This window comes from Uloborus diversus, chromosome 2, assembly GCF_026930045.1.
Source record: "Uloborus diversus isolate 005 chromosome 2, Udiv.v.3.1, whole genome shotgun sequence".
Taxonomy (NCBI): domain Eukaryota; kingdom Metazoa; phylum Arthropoda; class Arachnida; order Araneae; family Uloboridae; genus Uloborus; species Uloborus diversus.
In genome coordinates, this window is record NC_072732.1 from 47,392,392 (window position 1) to 47,411,567 (window position 19,176).

At 34.2% G+C, this 19,176-nt stretch overlaps 1 protein-coding gene across 1 annotated transcript in view; it reads left to right on the forward strand.

Annotated features, from left to right (window-relative positions):
- The window catches only part of LOC129216299 (uncharacterized), a 69,454-nt gene extending 62,536 nt beyond the window's left edge, over positions 1–6,918 (forward strand). Inside the window, exons 12-15 of the mRNA XM_054850509.1 lie at positions 728–842; positions 1,725–1,819; positions 3,360–3,687; positions 6,239–6,918. Of these exons, the coding sequence (XP_054706484.1) occupies positions 728–842; positions 1,725–1,819; positions 3,360–3,687; positions 6,239–6,918 (1,218 nt within the window). The remainder of the gene's footprint in view (positions 1–727; positions 843–1,724; positions 1,820–3,359; positions 3,688–6,238) is intronic.
- The last annotated feature ends 12,258 nt before the right edge of the window (positions 6,919–19,176 follow it).

Genomic DNA, 19,176 nt, shown 5'->3' on the forward strand with positions numbered 1-19,176 from the left:
TCCTCCAGGCTATACATATTAAGCCTTTTAAGTCTGTTATCATAATCTAAATCTGAAAGTCCCCTTACTTGTCAAGTAGCCCTTCTTTGAACCCTTTCCAATACGGAAATATCTTTCCTGAGATCAGGAGACTAAAAACTGAACAGCGTACTCATTATTTTGTATTATTTATTTGTTTATTTTTTGAAGGTGTTTAAAAAGTAAAGGCATCTAAGACTTTTGAGGGAAAAAAAGAGTAAAACTTTATTGATTCGACGGACCATTGTAATTAAAATTCTGCTGATGTACTATAGTTGAGATAAATCCGACCTGGAAGCATCGTAATTGCTCAAGATTAATCGTAATTGATTAAGATTGTTATTGATTAATTGTCTTTGATTTATTGTAATTGATTAAGATCATTATTGATTAATTGTCTTTGATTCATTGTAATTAAGATCGTTATTGATTAATTGTATCTTATTCATTGTAATTGATTGAATTCAGTGTAACCTTCACAATGCTACCAATTAGGTTTGTTCCAACTATAGTTATATTTTTGATCTCAGACAACTGGACCATGTTAATTTTAGTTCCTATTGGTTTATGAATTGGAAACAAAACTTCTGTTGAATTTAAAAAATGTAGGATTGATTATACCTCATATTAGATTTTACTCAAATGATTTCTTTCAGGATATGTTTCCCCAATTTATTAATATATTTTATTATTATTTTTTAATATCTAGAATCCTCTGAGTCGGAAAGGTTCGAAAGAAAGCTTATCTGAAAAATTAAGCACTGAGAGTGAAGTTCTAAGACCTGTTAGTACTTTAAGTGTACTTTCAAATACAAGTAGCTCCAGTAAGTATAAAAGAAAATATGAAATCTAAGACTCATATCAAACATTAAATTTCCAGTTGAACATTCTTAATTACGATCACCGTTGTTACAAAATATAACTGAAATGAACATTTTGTTCATAAAGTTTGGTTTGCTATTTAATTATATTAAAAACTTCACACATATTGTGTGCATTAAAACACCAGTTTTGGCTTAGACAAGCAAAAATTTCCAAGCCCCTCACTAAACATTTTCAAGATCGAACACCAAAACTTTTTTTCCAAACTATATGTGGTTGTACAAAGCCCAATGATTATTCAGAAATGTGCATTGATTTTTTTTAGTGAGAATAAGAATCAAATACCTGTTTTACTGTTGGCATTTCAAATTGCTTAAAGATGAAACTATGCCTTTATTGTGAACTAGAGTATGACTTTAGTACAATTTTATGAATGTGGCCAAAAAATGTTGATATATAAATAGCACTAGGTATTTTAAACCAAGATTATGTGATTGTTGAAATTTAATGAGTCTGAAAATAACGGATGTTTATATAATATTATAGGTTATAAGGGATGTTTTTTATTTATTTATTTTATTTTAAATGCTAAATTTTTGGAACTCAGTAAAATGCTTCCTGATGTAATTGGTCTACAAGGTGTATCAGTAATAATAAAATAGTTGATTTTTTTTAAAAAATATGGATATGCTTTTTTTTCAGTTTTTTAAAATTTACTATTTTAAGGTTGTCAAATAACATCTAATACAAACAATTGGTGAATTTTTGCCATTTTGTATAAAATGAGTTCAACTGTATTTGTATCAAATGACATTGGTATAAAAAAATTTTCTTTTGCTTTTTGGCATATTTGCTAACATTAAAAAGTAATGATTTTCTTCCAGGTGGATCTTCTTTTGATAGGCTAAGCACAGTCAGTGCTGGTTCAGATAGTGGTCATCACTCTGATTTTTGTGATGAACGCAACAATAAAATGAAGGTTAGTAATGATTCAATAGATGGTATCCATCAATCCGATTTTCATAGCGAGCAAAGTAATGAATTTATGTTCAGTAAGTTACTGCCCTACAGCCAGGGCTAAGGCAGAAATACATGAAATACGCAGCCAGCTTAGTCTATTCCTGCCGAGGACTGCAGTTTCGTGCTTATTAGCACTTATCAGTCTGGCATAGGAAGTGACTGAGCTGGAGGTGGAAAACCTCTTAAGGAAGCCAAGAGTGCCAAACTGGTAGCTAGTACAGAATTAGCACTGACCAGACGAGTGACCGAAGCAATGGTTCAGTTCAACTCGAAGATTGAAGGCAAGGCAGGTGTATTCAGTAAGTTACCGCCCTATAGGCAAGGCTGAGGCAGAAATACATGAAATACACTGCCAGCTCAGTCAATTCCATCCGAGGACTGCAGTTTCGTACTTCGCAAGCAGCTTTTTTTTTGTGCAATCTTCGAGTTGAACCGAACCATTGCTTTGGTCACTCGTCTGGTCAGTGCTAATTCTATATTAGCTACCAGTTTGTTTGGCACTCTTGGCTTCCTTAAGCGGTTTTCCACCTCCAGCTCAGTCACTTTCCTATGCCGGGCTGATGAGTGCTAATAAGCACGAAACTGCAGTCCTCGACTGGAATTGACTGAGCTGCCGGTGTATTTCATGTAATGAGTTTATGGTTAGAAATATAAGTGAAATAAACTCAAACTACTTAAAACTTCTCTCTGTTTTCCCATTTCAAGGTATTTTAAAAAATATTTTAGTGTAATTAAATACTATGTTGTGTATAACCCTGTAACATAAATTATGATGTACCAAAGAGTTATCCAGTTGGAGTGAAATTGTGTATGTGCATACTAATTAATCAAGTATGCAAATGATTAACTTTTTGGAAGTCAATGACTGATAAGATGAAACTCCAGTGCTCCGGCATCATTTTTATGAGAATGTAGTTTCATTTACCCATGTGGTCTGTACTAATGCCTCACAGATGGGTTCATTAACATTTGTTGAATGAGGGTTAAGTTGATGTTATGCATGATTGAAATTTTTATAACATGATGTGTTTAAAAATTTTGGATTAAAGAATGAATATTATTTTAAGTATTGATTTAAACTTACACTGCAATTTTTATATTATTTTAATTATTTTGCTACCATTAATAATTAAATTAGTTTTATTGAAGCAAGAAACAGAAAATGTTGTTTAAGTGACTTTCTCAAGAGAGGATTGCAATCTCCTTTTCTAAAAAGTTTGTCATAAGATGCATTTCCTGATGGTATGACAAATTAAAAATAAAAATTAGTAAAAAATAAAAAATAAATAAAAAAAAACTGCATTTTTTTTCTAAATTTCGAGGTCTAAATTCTTTGTAAACTATATTCATTTCTTTCGAAATGATTTTGCCAAAATAGAACACGTTGTATCAATAGATCTAATTATTAGTTCTTGTTTTTCATTTTTTTTGCAGTAAGTAGTTTTTTCCATCCAAGTTAGAATTCTGGATTGCTTTTAATGTACATTTCTCTTTTCCAGGAACGATTTGAATCTCGTTACCATTTACAGCAGAGAATTGCCAACAAAAATGGGAACGCATTTAATTTTCAAAAGCCTGTGCAAAATCTGTCTCTAAGTAGTAAACCTCCAGCTCCTCCCCCAAGACCTGTAAAACCTGTAACCCATTATGGAAGTCTGGAAGACTGTAAGCAAGTTGATATTCCCCAGTATGCTGTTTCTAAAAAGAAAGTTGCCTCTTCATTTGACGATACTTTTAAACTTTTAGATTTTAACTCTTCCCAATCCAAAAGTGCAACATTAAGTAATGACTTTCGATGCATGAGGCGCTCATCTGTATCTACTACAGGTTTGTTTATACTTTTATATGCATGATATGCTTTTATTTTCCTGAATCAGTGCAATTTAATTTTCAATGACATAAAACAGGTGTGACTTTTCTGGGGATAATCTCTAGTGCTGGAGTTTTTTTTCCGGAATTTCGGTATTTACATTCCAGTATTTTTATGTTAGTAAATGAATAGATGTGAGTACTTTGAGTTAGTAGCATGGCTACTGGGGGCAGGGGCTGATCCAGAAATATTTGAAAGGGGGTCAAGTTTCAATGGCCGGCGTTATATCTCTTACGTAAAAAACTTATCTTAAGCAGTGGTGCACCCCCCCCAAATGAGATAAAAACGCATTCAAATACTCCCTCCCTGCAATTTTTCAGTTGTAAAGCTCATTAGCGATGACTTTGCTTTTGAAAATGAATAAAAAAAAATAAAAAAAAAAAAAAACTGAAAATAGCAAAAGCCCATTTAAACAAACCTAGTCAATCCTTTGAACTGTGACCCGCTGAGAAGAAGTACCTTACAGAACAAAGCAAAAAGCAGGTTAACATTGATTCCATGAACTATTTTTTCGAATCTAAAAACTTGAAGATTGGTAATAATCATAATAAAAGTCTTGCCACAGGGGGGGTCAGCTGACCCTTTGACCCTCCCCTGAATCCGCCCATGACTGTGGGGAGGGGGAGGCGGAGGGGGGGGGCGATCCCGGATGTCACTTGTTTGTGGGAAGGTGACACCCAAAGTGGAGTTGCAAATTTTTAAAAAATATAAACACTTAAATTTTGTGAATTCCCCCCCCCCCCTTTTTATAATTACTAATGGAACCTACACGGCTTTGCCCATAGTAGAAAATTATAAGGTCATTTGATTTGCCTGTATATTTAGTTTTACTACTACATATTTACTACTATGCGTTAAGTTTTTTTTTTTTTTCAAGATCTCTTCATATTTTTGGCAGATTTAAAAACTTAGCTTGTAGCTTAACAGAATCCAGCCTTGGAAATATTTTAAAAGGGGGAAGGAAGTTTCCCTTCCTTGCTTAAAATCCAAAATAAAATTTTTTCAAAAATTAAATTCTATAGAAAGAGCGTTGTAATAGCAATATTTTAATAATTTACTAAACATAATTCCATAAAAACTAAGAAAAAAAGCAGACAACTTTTTTTAACAGTTAAGATACTTCAATTTAATTTATTTCAATAAAATAAAAGATTTTGAATGCAAAAATAAATACATTTTTGAAAATTAAAAAAAAAAAAAAGGGAACAATCAAAGTGAGTAAAAGACGTTTCCATGGTAAGAAATAAAAGTTAAATGAAATTTACTTTCAAAACAGAAATTATTTTTAATTTTTGATTTTATTCTCGAGTTTAATCATCAAGAATCATTTGGCATGCTTAAGGTCAGCCTTGGAGTTTGGTTTTCTGAAACGATTCCTGCAGTTCTTCGAATACTTATAGAAACGAGGGAGTTGGAGGATAAATGGCGGACACCGACTCCTGGATTTTGAAACGTCCGACTCCGGCTTTTTTGTTTATTTATTTATTTATTTATTTTTTCAAATTTCCCTCCCCTCATGGGAAGAGGGAAAAAAGCCTAAACAGATTGAAATATTAATTCCTTTTTATGAAATTTTTGTGTTGTATTTTATTGTAAACCTAAGATGCATACAACATTGAAAATTTAATTTGAAAATCAAATTATCCAATAGTTGCGATTTCGAAAGGAAGATTACTTAAAAATCCTATTTTTAAACAAATTGAAAGTCATTAATCTGCTCCCCTTTAATATTTAACAAATAGATGTTGCTCAAGTCCTGTGCTTTCAGTTTTTGAAAGATTTAACTAAAGAGAAAAAAAAAACTTTTTTTTTGCTAAGTCAAAAAACTTTTCTTGAGAGGGGGCAGTCCCCCTCTCTCCCGGGTGACGCCCATCTGGTAGGTAACACCTCAACTTAATATTAGAAATTGTAAAAATTGAAATACTTGAATTCTGAAAAATTTCCCCAATAATAAATCTTAAATTTCATCTTAAAAATTTCAACGAAAATATTGCACTATATTGTGGGAACAGGTCGGGTACATGTACGTCTGGAGCAAATTTTACACAAAATGCGGCGGTATACAGCTTTGTGCGAATAGTTTTTACTATAACTAGATTTCTTGGCTCAATTTTTAATTTTAATTTTATTGGCAGCTTTCGAATTAAAATTAATATGAAGATTTTAGGATTAACTGCAACTATCGAGTGTTGTAACCAATAAATATTGAACTGATTTTGTTTTATGCTTTTCAGTGATAACCAAGCTTTCTTAGAGTATATAAAGAAACTAATTGGTGAGATCTATAAAAGATTTTACTTTATTTTCATTCATATATAATAACTGCAGCATTTGTACTGGAAACACAATAAATGAAGTTTGAATTCACTTGGTATTTTCTTTTGCTATTTATGACAAAAGGGTAATGGATATTCTTTATTAAACCAATTATTAATTTACACATAACTTGACGTTTTCAATTGCCTATTATGTATGAATTATTTTTAAAGTGTATTTCTTCATTTTCAGATTTTAATGATGATGATCCCAACGCAAACTATGACTGTCCTCCTCCCCCAAGAACACATTCTTCTTTGAAACCTCAGGTCTCCAAACGCAGCAGTGATCCAAAAACAGATTATGACTTAGTCCCACCTCCTTTGCCAGTATCTGCCCCACCTCGCAAACAAGACTTTCCAGCTTGTGACATTGATCAATCATATGATATTCCTAATCCAACTGCAATGCTATCACCATTCCAGAGATCCAACAGTGTTTCATCAAACTACGACTTTCCAAAGACTACTCTGATGGACAACACTGACACGCAAGTAGGTTGCACCTGCCAAATGATGGCGAATAAGAACAATTTAAGCTCTGTAAAAAGTTGCTGTATTGGAAATAAGCTATCATCTTTGAAAAAAATGAACAGTCTTCCATCTGTTCCTACCTCTGATGTCATCATCTTGAACATTGAAAAAGAAATTTCTAACAAAAGTCCCAAGAGTCCCATTGAAAATCGAACTGTACATAATCAGTATTACAATGTGTGTCTTCGATCTTCTCGTGAACCGGAGAAGGATAACAGGGATAGTATTCCGGAAGAAATGGCTCCTCCACCACCTGTGATTGACACAGATTCATCTGAAGGACACTATAAAATGGTTGGAGCTCCCATTCCGATTTCTATTTCTACTAAGCGAACATGATCATGACTATTGGGAGGGAGCAGATAGAGAGAAAGTGCTCACTTGAAGGAACTCTTTTAACATTTCAACTGAATTGTCTGAGTAGATTAAATGGCAAATCAGATTTAGAGTGGAAACAGCTGTATATTATTTTTAAAGAAACTAATTCAAAATTTGATGAAGTTCAATACGTGAGGTAAACAAGTCTAGATCTCAAATATCACATGAAGTATCCTAGTCACAGGCTTTGCTTTGATATAAAGCGCAACCCTTCACCTCAACCCATTTTGTTACCAGAATTGATCTGTAGACTTAAAAATCTTATGATCTTTTCTTTTATTCAATGTCTTGCATTTGCTAACATTTTCTTTCCCTTGTCACCCGTCCCTGCTTGTCCCTGCTTGCCATGCGGGCATCTATTTTTAAACATATTTGATAAAAGAAAACTTTGCTTACCAGATGCTAAATATTCTTTATTCTATTAACTTTTTTTGTGCATTTGTGGTGCTAAGTGGTTGCTCTCTATCAGTTGTATTTATTATTATTATTTGAAGTCATTTTTTGTGTAATAATGGTTGGACTAGACGAATAGGATCAATTCTAAAGTCTGTTAAGATACAGAGAGCGCTGTGGTTGGCAGAGGAGGTGCTATCCTACGAATTATTTGTTTTTTTATTGTAAAAATTATGCAGATTGGTTTCAAACCACTTTTTCTCTTGGTGAGTTTCGTCAATCTCATGGTGAGCTCCCCCAAATTAATTTTTTCAACTGCAGCACTGGATGCAAGGGTTGGGCAAAATAATATGAGCACCTATTAATATAAGAAAAAAGCTTCCTAAATTGCCTGATTGACTTAACTGTTTAATTAATTGCAGCTTGTATCTGACGTGGGATCAACAACAGGGCCGGATTTGGAAGTGTGAAGGCCCCTAATCAGGGTTCGAAAAGATCATCATATTTTTGAAAATATCCGATACTTTGATATATATCCGAATATTTTGATATATATGTATATATCCAATATCAGCACTTTAATAGTAAATACATCCTGAAGTTACTGCTATTTATTGTTTTATTTAGGATATTTTGTAAAATTTTTATTGTGGAGGCCTCTTTGTTGGGGATGCCTGTAGCGATGTGAGTAATACAATGACTCGAGGCGGATACAAACCAGACATGTTTATTGGGCTACGGACGATCACACACTACCCGGGTGGTAAACGCCGACTGTGTAGGCACATGCACAATAGGCACAAGTGTGACGTATGCGACATCTTCCCCCTGTAAAAAAAAAAAAAAAAAACACAGAACATGCAATATTACAAGAAACAATTAAAGAGAGTTTATAAGTCCAGTCTATTAGGTGGCCTGACAATGCGGCCCGATTTGGTTTGGACAAGTTTGGGAGAAAGTTCGGAGAGTTTTGTTGGTGAGGTGTGTCTTAGAGCTGGTGAAGTTACTGGAGGTGGGGGCGATGAATGGACTTCTGCAGGTGACTTGCCAAACTTAAAGTCAACAAAACTTTTATGGGAAACAGGAAGGTCTGCTAATGTTGGGGCTACCTGAATAGTGTTTCGCCGGAATACTTGCTCTCCACTTTTAATGATAGCGGATCTTGGATTAACCATTTTTTCTACCTCTCCTTCGATCCATCTTTTATGATCTTTTTGCACTCTGACGTGATCACCAGGACTGATTGTATAAGCGGGATCTTTTGTATGTCGATTAGCGAATTCTGTCTTTTTCATCCGTGCTGCTTCCAGTAATGCAGACGCATTTTCAACAACTTTTGGCATTAGAGCTTCTTTAGTAGTGGACAGAAGTGATCTGGTTTTTCTGCTCATTAAGCGTTGATTGGTGGACATGAGATTGTTTTCTCTTGGGGTATTACGGATATTTAGAAGAGCTAAAGCAATGTCTGTGTTATTTTTATAACATTTTTAAAGAACAGTTTTTGCTGCTTGAACAGCTCTTTCTGCTAAGCCATTCGATTGAGCATGATATGGACTGGAGGTTTTTCTTTTTATATCCCAGTCTTTTAGAAATGCTTTGAAAGGTCTGGAAGAAAATTGGGGTCCATTATCTGATTCCAAGACTTCGGGAATTCCGTGTACAGAAAACCACCTTTTTAACACTTTTATGCAGTCCTAAGAAGTAGGACTTTTCAATTTTTGAAAGTCGTAGAACCCGGAATAAGTATCTGCGATAACAATATATATTTTTTTATTAAACTCGAAAAGATCTGAACCAACCCTTTGAAATGGGTATTCAGGTATAGGCTTCATCAAAACCGGTTCTTTTTGTTTGTTTGGTTGATGTGACTGACAAATCGTACACTTTTTAATCATTTCTTCAATGTCATGGCACATCATGTACCAATAAAAAGATTCTCTTGCTTTTCGAAGTGAGCTTTGGATACCCATGTGCCCCTGATGAAGTTGATTTAGCAATTTATTCTGCAAAGATTTTGGTACAACTATTCTTTCACCTTTGAAAATTAGTTCATCATAAATTGATAGTTCCTCTCTAAAGTTCCAGTACTTTTGCAACTCTGGTGGCACCCTAGCTTTTTCATCGGGCCACCCAAATTAAATAATTTTTTTAAGTTCATTTAATTCAGAGTCATTTTCTGTCTCAGTTTTGAAATCTGTTAATGCCTTTTCAGACATAGGCATTACGATATGTACTACGTAAGTATCATTATCATCATTATCATCTTCAGTTTCTAGACAATCTCGACTCAATACGTCTGCAACAGGAATGGATTTACCCTCTTTGTAAATTATGTTAGGATTATATTGTAAGATATCGTAGAAAATTCTTTGAAGCCGTAGTGGGCCCTGATTAATTGTTTTTTTTTCCAATAATTTCTAACAGTTTGTGATCAATTTCAATTGTTACTTCTTTCCCATAAATGTACTGGTGGAATTTTTCGCACCCAAATAAAATGGCTAATGCCTCTTTTTCAATTTGGGGGTAATTTCTTTGAGTTTTTGTCAAAGTTTAGTGGCATAAGCGATTGGTTTACTATTTTGACTTAACACTGCACCGAGTGCTGATAAACTCGCATCAACGGTTACAGTAACCGGGTCATTAACATTATAATAACCTAATACAGGTGCAGACGATACTATAGTTCAGTGGCGCCGACTCCATGGGGCTTGAGGGGGCCCGAGCCCCCTCAATAGTTTGTTTTGGGGGGCAGAGCCCCCTCAATAATTTAAGAACATTATTTGTCATATTGTGGTTTCTAAAATCACAAAATTATGTTGGTATTTTTTACTTTTCTTGTTTGAAGATAGTTACATTGTAAAATACATTCAGTAATGAATTAAAACAAATAACTATTGCTGTAGTAAGCAGGTTAATTGAAAACGAGTGGTGTGAATAAGGATAGTGTTACGGTGCTGAGAGCACTCATAGAATTTGTCCCAGTGCGCAAACCTTCGGATGAAGTCTGTCGGCGGCGGCTATCTCATCTAAATAAGTGTTGCTGATCTGGAAAAAATATATCAGGGTTTGATTTGTACATTTAATGGAAGGCGTGATAGTTTTCTTCAATTATTAGAGTTAATGAAGTTATCTGTTTATTAACTTTTTTAACTCTATTAAAGCATTAATTTTGAGACATTATTTTTATTTAATGAACTCTGAGCCTTATTCAAAGCAAGCTTAAATTAGTTATTTCACTTTTAGTAATCAAAGTGCGACATCAATCTTTTATGCTTTATTCTTTTAATGATAGTTTAGATTTATTTAAATATCATTTCAATCTTTTCAGAGCTATATATTCACTGCTAATAGACTAAAAGTATAATTATTACTGTAAATGAAATTAGCTTTTCACAAAAATACAATTTTTTCTTTTTTTTTCAAAGCCAAAAAATGTGTCGTCTTGTCGATTTTCTCAGAGTGTCGATTTACCGAGAGTCGAGTTTTTGGGGTTCTAATGTTGATCATGTGACTCTGAAATGCTTAAAAAACTTTAAAACTCACTATTTTTTATCTCAAATTTAGAAAATTTCAACTGGCAAGGCCCCCGTTATGGTACCCTCTCTCCAATAGTTGTTTTGAATCGGTGCCACTGGGAGTGCCTTTCCATGCAACTCAAGTGCACTACCTTGTATAGTGCCGTAGCCTAGCTATGGTACTGCACGTCTCCCCACAAAATGGAACTGTAAAATTATCCCTCACTTAAGGCAAGTGACATGATCTAATTGAAGCAGAAAATTTGTGTACCAATTTTTAGATTGTTTTACTTTGAAAACGCCCTGTCACATATGTTTGTTTGTATAAATTATACACACCAGAAAATATGTAAGTTGGCATTTTCAAGGCACAAAAATCTGAATTTTTTCGGGGGGGGGGGGGGCTCCGTGCTTTAACATACTCCCTAAACCCCAGCGACATCCGGCCCCCCCAATAATTTTTCCAAGTCGGCGCCCCTGCTATAGTTTTTTTATTTTAATGAATGCATCATTTTGCTCTTTAGCCCATTCCCACACAATGTCTTTCTCTAAAAGTTTTTTTTAATGGTTCGGTAACATGCAAAAAATTTGGAAGAAATTTCCCCAGATAATTTGCCATCCTGAGAAATCTACGCAATTCTTTAATACCAGTGGGTGTTTTGATGTTTTCAATAGCTTTAACTTTATCGGGGTCCGGAGCAATACCATTTTCATTAAGAACATGTCCTAAGAATTTAACTTCGTTAGAAAACAAAATACATTTTTCTTTATTTAAACGTAACCCTGCCAAATAAAGTTTTTTCATAACTTTTTCTACTATGCCATTCAATTGTTTTTCATTTTCAGCGTATAACAAAATATCATCCATAGAACATTCGACATTCTCAAAATCTTTCAATAATTCTGACATTTTCTGCTGATAAATTTCAGGTGCAGAAACTAACCCAAATGGAATTCTTTTGTAAGCGTACCTTCCCCAGGGGGTATTAACTGTTAGGTATTTTGAAGTTTTATCAGTGACTCGTATTTGCCAAAAACCTCGTTTACAATCTAATAATGCAAAACATTTTGCTCCTTTAATTTTTACAGCAATTTCCTCAACAGTTCTTAACGAAAAATGACATCTTTTTACATGCTTATTTAATTTGGAAGGATCAATACACACTCTTAATTTACCATTTTTTCTAACAATTACTAATGGACTTACACACAAACTAGGTTCAGTTATTGGTTCAATTACACCCAATTCTATCATTCGATCAATTTCTTGTTTTACACTGTTTTCAATGGCATAAGGAATTTTTCTAGGCGGGCATACATCAAATTGAGCTTTTTCATCAACATCAATATCATATTCAAAGTCTTTTAAACAACCTAGCCCCTCGTAAATTTTTGTTTTCCAATTTACTGGAACCATTTCGTTCTCAGCAGACAGCACTCTTTTTATTAAGCCTAGTTTTACACAAGTGTTACCACCAATAACAGGTTTTACATTACCATTAGCTACAATGAATTTTAAATTAACACTTTTGTTCTTTATTTTACAAGTAACATTAATTTCACCTTTAACGTTCATTTCATGATTACTAAACGAAATCAATTTTTTTACTTTTGTTTTGACAATCGGGACTTCCAGTTCTTTAGCTAATTCATAGCTAACAACGTTAAACTGAGCCCCCGTATCTAACTTAAATTTAACAGATTTATTAGAAAAATGAACAATTTCATGCCAACCATTATCAATAGAATTTATATTGAAATTTACTTGCACACTGTCTAAATATACTTTAGACTCACCACTAGAATAACATTTATCATTCACATTATTGTTGTTCTCAAAATTATTCAAAACATGAATATTCTTAGATTTACAAACTTTAGAGAAGTGACCTACCTTATTACATTTTCTACAGCGCTTGTTAAATGCCGGACACGATTTAACTCTGTGTTTTGTACCACAACGCTGGCACTCGAACTCTTGATTTTTGTAAAATCCACTCCTGTTGTTTCTGTATGAGCCGGATTTCTTGATTTTTTTGAAGTTTTGTTTCGATTTGATACGATCAACTTCTAATTTCGGATCGTTCTTTAATTCTTTTAGCTGTTTTGACGCTTGTTCCGAAATACGACAAATTTGTATAGTTTTCGTTAATGTTAGATCTTCCTCTGCTAATAATTTTTCTTGCACGTTGTCATTAATGATACTGAACACAATCTTATCTCGCAAGAGACCGTCGGTCAGTTCGTTAAAGTTGCAGCCTTGAATTCTTTTTTTAGCTTCGGTGACGAATTCATCGAACGTTTCGTTTTCGCTTTGCTTCAGTTTAAAGAAGTTCCATCTTGTGAAGGATTCATTTTTCTTCAGAGTGAAATAATCTTCGAAGTTCTGCAAAATAACATCTATATCTTTGGAATCTTCATCACATAATTTGAAAGTATTAAATATACTTATCGCTTCCTGACCTATTGTTGTCATAAGCACCGCCGCTTGAACTTCTGCTGGTTTTGCTTTCAGATTAGAAGCTACGGAATACCATTGAAACTGCTGCTTGAAGTCATTCCAAACGTCTGCCATATTATCTTGGCGAATTTTGAGCAACATCGGTGGTTTTAAACCACTCATTACAGCCTCTTGCTGTGTCATTTTATTATTTTAATTATTACTTCTGACACCATGTAGCGATGTGAGTAATACAATGACTCGAGGCGGATACAAACCAGACATGTTTATTAGGCTACAGACGATCACACACTACCCGGGCGGTAACCGCCGACTGTGTAGAGACACAACTGGCACATGCGCAATAGGCACAAGTGTGACGTATGCAACAATGCCCCGGGGCAGTAGCCCCGCCTGCCTCCCCTAAATCCGGCCCTGATCGACAAGTACAACTCATGCATAATCCACACTAGGATGTGTCACTTTTAACTATGTAACCTACAAAACCATTGTATAACATGCAGAAGAGTTAGATATTCATTTTTTTTATTGGTAAGGGTTCAAACGAGGGCTGCTAGGCTAGTAAGAGAACTTTTAGATTATGATTATGATATCAGACAGAAGACTTAGAAGCAAAGAAGAGTCATGATTCAGTTGTTTAAATCTATCAGAATGAAAGATGTTAACAGGTTAAATTTTTGTGTGGAAAGTAGGACGAGTTGTTTTTGTTTTAAGCTATTCAAATCTCAGACTAATCTGGAAAATAGAAATTAAAAAAAAAAAAAAAAAAAAAAACTTTAGAGTAGGGTCGTTGGCATTTGAAACAGCTTACCAGAAGGAGTGGTAATACGCAAGGGCATAGATAGCTTTGAAAAGGCAGTTATAGGTTTTCAAATTTCTGAAATGTTCAACCGGAACACCAGAAGACCCCCCCCCCCCAGCGTTGAGTTTATTCAAAAAGGTACACATTTCTTGCTGGTTGGTTTTTAGAGTGTTTTAATGAGTAGTTCAGTCTTATCGATATGAACAAATACTAATTAAGAGCCTAAACCATGGGTATTAATAAATGACACAAGCAGATAATCCTGAACCTTTTTATTTCTTACATGCTAATAGTCATAAGTTACTTTGGTAAGAAGAAACACTTTGAATGAGGAAAAAGCATTCTAACAATATTTTGGTTTTAATCTTGATGTAAAAATCTTTACAAGCTAATCTGATACATATTAATTTTTCCAGTCAAATGTTTCAAATGACAAAATAATTATCCAAAATAATCCTTTACAGTTAATTATGTTTAGACTATTTTGGTCATCTGTAACTAAATTTATCTTTCACCAGGACGTGAAGTCAACCGACCGGGACAGTCCCGGTCAAACCAGGACGTCTAGCAAGCCTACCATTGATCTTCATTGGGGAATATTAAAATTAACTAGAACCTCCTAGCTGTGGGCCCAGAATCTGTTGCTGGGCGTTGCATTTGTATTTATATTTGTCCAGCCCTTATGCATCAAATCAGTTTAGAAATGAGTTATGAAATACAATATAGCTCAAATTTAGGTCAGCTATAAGGATGAAAAACTGCATAATTCAAGTCCAGGAAATATTTGCTCAATATTCATGCCAAAGTACAGGAAATACTTAGAGTGCAGCTTTTGATTTCAGTGTTTTGCTATATAATTTTAACATAATTATTTTGTTTTTCTGTGTAAATCAAGAATGATAAGGATACATATTTTGTTTATTGTATGAGTTATTAAATATAATGTTGATAGTATTTTTACTAATATACTTGAATATCTTTTATCTTTTTGAATGTAAATCAGTGGGAAATCACAGTTATATATGTAACATTTACCAAAGCGTTTATATATTAGAGCTTAAATTCCTTGCTGTTTGCAATTTAATATGTACTACATGCCTCTAATATTTTTTGTAGCTGTTCTTAGGCGCAGGATTCCCCGCCCCCCTTTTTACTTAAAAAGATATTGCTTCATGTTCTCTTATTTTTTTTTCTTCTTTCATTTGTTGTAAAATTTTGTTTTTTAACAAAGAAAAAAACAAAAAGCATATATTTTTATTCAAAGTTAAATGAGTATATTTGCATTGATCCCAGGCTAATATTGAAATCAGAAAAAGATCACCACATCAGTAAAGACTAATTTGCTAAAAAGTATTATTACTCACAATGGGATAACAAGTTGAAAAAAGAAAATTACTCTTTATTCGGAACTGATAAACATGGAAGGACCTTATGACTTGGGTCGTAATTGTGCTTGTTTTAATATTAATATTTTGAATTTTATCAGGTTTCTAAATTTGCTGTAATTTTAAGCATTACTAATTGCATTTTTCATATACTCAAGATTTTCAGTTAGTTTTTTCATGAACTCAATCAGACGAGTTCATAACTCCCTTTAAAAAAATCTCTCATCTGATAAAAAGGAATGTTTTTCTGAGAAATTTAAAAAAATGCTTTAAAATCTGTTGGATGATTAATATTTATTTTAATGATTTTAATATTATTCCTAACATAAGAGTTAAGTTAAAGCTGAGGAGATTTAATTAGAACATCAGCAAACAATATCATAAATAAAATGTAAGAGTTGCTGTTAATTAAGAAATCTGTATGTCTCTTGTGTAATAAATGTTTGCATAATGATCCTTGTCTAGTGTGTCTTACTGATCTTATGTGTGTAAAGGACAAGTTCAAGTATTTCCTGGAGGGGGGGGGGTATCAGGCAAAGGTAAAATACTGAATGAAAAAAATAACAAATAGCAAAAACCCCGGTGGGGAGGAGGAGGGGGTTGACTCCCCTCCTGACCAAGCTAATTGACACGCCTGGTCATAGCTATCTTCGATCGGCTTTTATTGATGATGAAATCATGAAACAGGAGCCTCATCTAAAGAAGGAAAAAGTTCTGTTTCATCATGACAACGCACCGTGTCACAAATCATTGAAAACTTTAACAAAATTGCATGAATTAGGCTATGATTTGTTTCCCCATCCACTGTATTCTCCAGATATAGCCCCCAGTGACTTCTTCCTGTTCGTAGACCTCAAAAGAATGCTCGCGGTTAGGAAATTAAGCACTGGTGCAGAGGGAGTCGCCGAAATTAAGGCCTATTTTGAGGCTAAAGAGAAATCGTACTACAAAAATGATATTGAAAAGGTGTATGATCGCTATAATCGCTGTATCACTCTCGAAGGCAACTATATATTGATCATAATCAATTGTATAATTGAATATAATCAAAAAAAAAAAAAATGTTTTACTATGTTCGCCTACAAACTTTTCAGCTCAACTGTTATATACCATGCAACTCAGGCATGTTTATTCATCAAAGTATATGTAACATGATTTAATATTAATACATTTAAAAAAAATAATGGGAGACTCTTACTATTTTTCTCGTTTGGCGACTATTTTGCAGATTTTTTTTTTCCATTTAAAATGCTACTAAAACGACTATTTTTTGGACCTTAACTCAGTGGCAGCCCTGTTTGGGAACAGGCAGGGATTACCCAATAGGCCATCCTAGGCCCTGGCCTAGGGACGTAAGCCGAAAAGGGCGCACGTGGCAGAGAAAAAAAAATAAGCTTGCCGAAAAAAAAGGGACGCGCTAGTATATGGAGAAGCAAAATTTATCTAGAAAAGATTACAACCAGCCCAATAGGCAGAAAAACAGCAATTGTTGGAGAGCGGAGTGTGCGTCGTGCTTGAGTCAAGGTCCTTTTCCGGTCAAAAAATATAATTTTTAATATCTTTGATTTGAATAATAATTTCTTAAATATAGCTTTGACATGGGGCTGCCGGAGTCCTCCAAGAGGCGCGCCAACCTTGACTCTCAAAAGGCGCACAAGTTCGAGGGCGAAAAAAAAAAAAAAAAAAAAAAAAAAACGAAACGAAATTTTACGCGTTTTAGTGCGAAAAGGGGAAAAAAAAAAAAAAAAAAACGAAGTCGCACAGGTTCGAGGGCGCCAAAAAAAGAGAAAAACTCAGAAGTCGCACTGGTTCGAGGGGGGGGGGGGGGAACCAGAGGGAGCACAGATTCGAGGGCGCGGGCTACTTTGCCAAAGTAAAAAACTTATTTGACGTAAGTCACACACAGTAAAATTAGTAAAAACCAAGACCTAGAAAATGCTCAGTTATGAAACTTGTTACTGAAACTATTTTTTTTTTTCTCTCTCTCTCTCTTGGTTTTTTAAACTGCGGCAGTAAGTGTGTGTTTTGAATTAATAATTTATTATTTATTTATTCACATTATTTATGATTACGAATCATCAGGAGTTCCCGAAGTTTTTTTGGGGGGGAGGAGGGGGAGGAATTGTCAGTTTACCGAATGAAATTTCAAATCTTACCGGATGACAAAATACGAACATGCACCTACCGTCTCGGGCAATCATATCAACTATTTTGCACAAAATATTCACCATAGACTGCTTTAATTCTCTACTCGCACATGCATTGCATGCAAGTTCCTAATATAAATACTTTATTATACATAATTTTATATATTTTTATTTATAATTATATCGGTTATCGAGGTTTGCTTCCAACATATTATTTTTCCGAATATTTTTATCTAAAATATCTTCACGAAAATCACAAAAAAGTCGATAAAATGCTTGGAATGCCCCGAAATATGTTTTAAATAGAAGAAAAATAAAAATAGAGAGAGAAAGAGACACTAGCAGTTCTAAATCTTTCTAACGTAAAAAATGAATAAAAAACATAAGTGTATTAAGATATTCAATTGCCATAATATTTAAATTTAAATAAAACGGAAAAATTACATAAGACATCACTGTTAAATATCATCTCCGTCCAAAGCGTCAAAATTTTTTTTTTTTTTTCTGCGGCCAAAAACGTTTGTTTTTCAAACAGACAGGAATTTGAGGGGGAAATTTGAAAATTCCACTATGGAAAAACTAAAACAGTTAAATATTTTTGGAAAAGAAAAAATGGGGTCAGGATGTTTTGCAACATCGAACCACATCCTTGGCCACAACGATTCAATTGCACATTTAAGATTTAAATATCGAAAAATTTCCCAGGTGAATTCCAAACACTATTTCACTCTCCGACATCATCGAAGATGGCAAACAATTTCGTTTATAGAATTTCAACTTCTAAACATTTGAGCAGAAGCGTCCTCGCCGACCCCTGCCCCTTCCCAATACTTAGAAGATTATCTAAAATTTCAGAAATTTTCCCCGGTGGAAAGTCCAAAATCCCATCCCGTCACCCAGCATTATCAGATGCATTAAAGGTAAAGTACAAATGCACAGTCAGTTTTTATTTCGAATGTTTTCCAGGGGAAAGATCTCTGACGCCCCACTTGCACATCATAACAGATCGTCTAAAATTTCGTTTTTAGGACCTTAAGTTCAAAAACTTTCCTGGGGGCGTGACCCTGATTTGAGCCCTCGTCCCGGCTTTTTGAAAATCTTCAAAGATTCGTTTATGAGACTAATTTCGCCAAGGGTTGGGGGGAGAGGAGAGAATCCCCAAAGTCATACCTTTCTCTAACATCAAAGGTAAGATGAAATTACGTATGTTACGTACCTCAGTTTTGAAAACTTTCCGCAGCAAGTTCTAAATGACAATACTTCCCGTTAAATCACCTTAAATGGACTAAAATTGCATTTCCAACGCTTCAATTTTGAAAAATTTCCGGAGGAAGCCTCCACCCCCACCCTTTTGAACATTATCGAAAGAAAACAGAGAAAGAAATCCACCCCTCATTTTTTTGTCAAACAGAGGAGCGCGAAATCTTCACTTGTCACTAGCCGCTGCAACGTCTCTGGGAATGGGAGGGGGGAGGGGGGAGGATGCGATTTCAAAAGAGTTTGGATATGTGAGGTG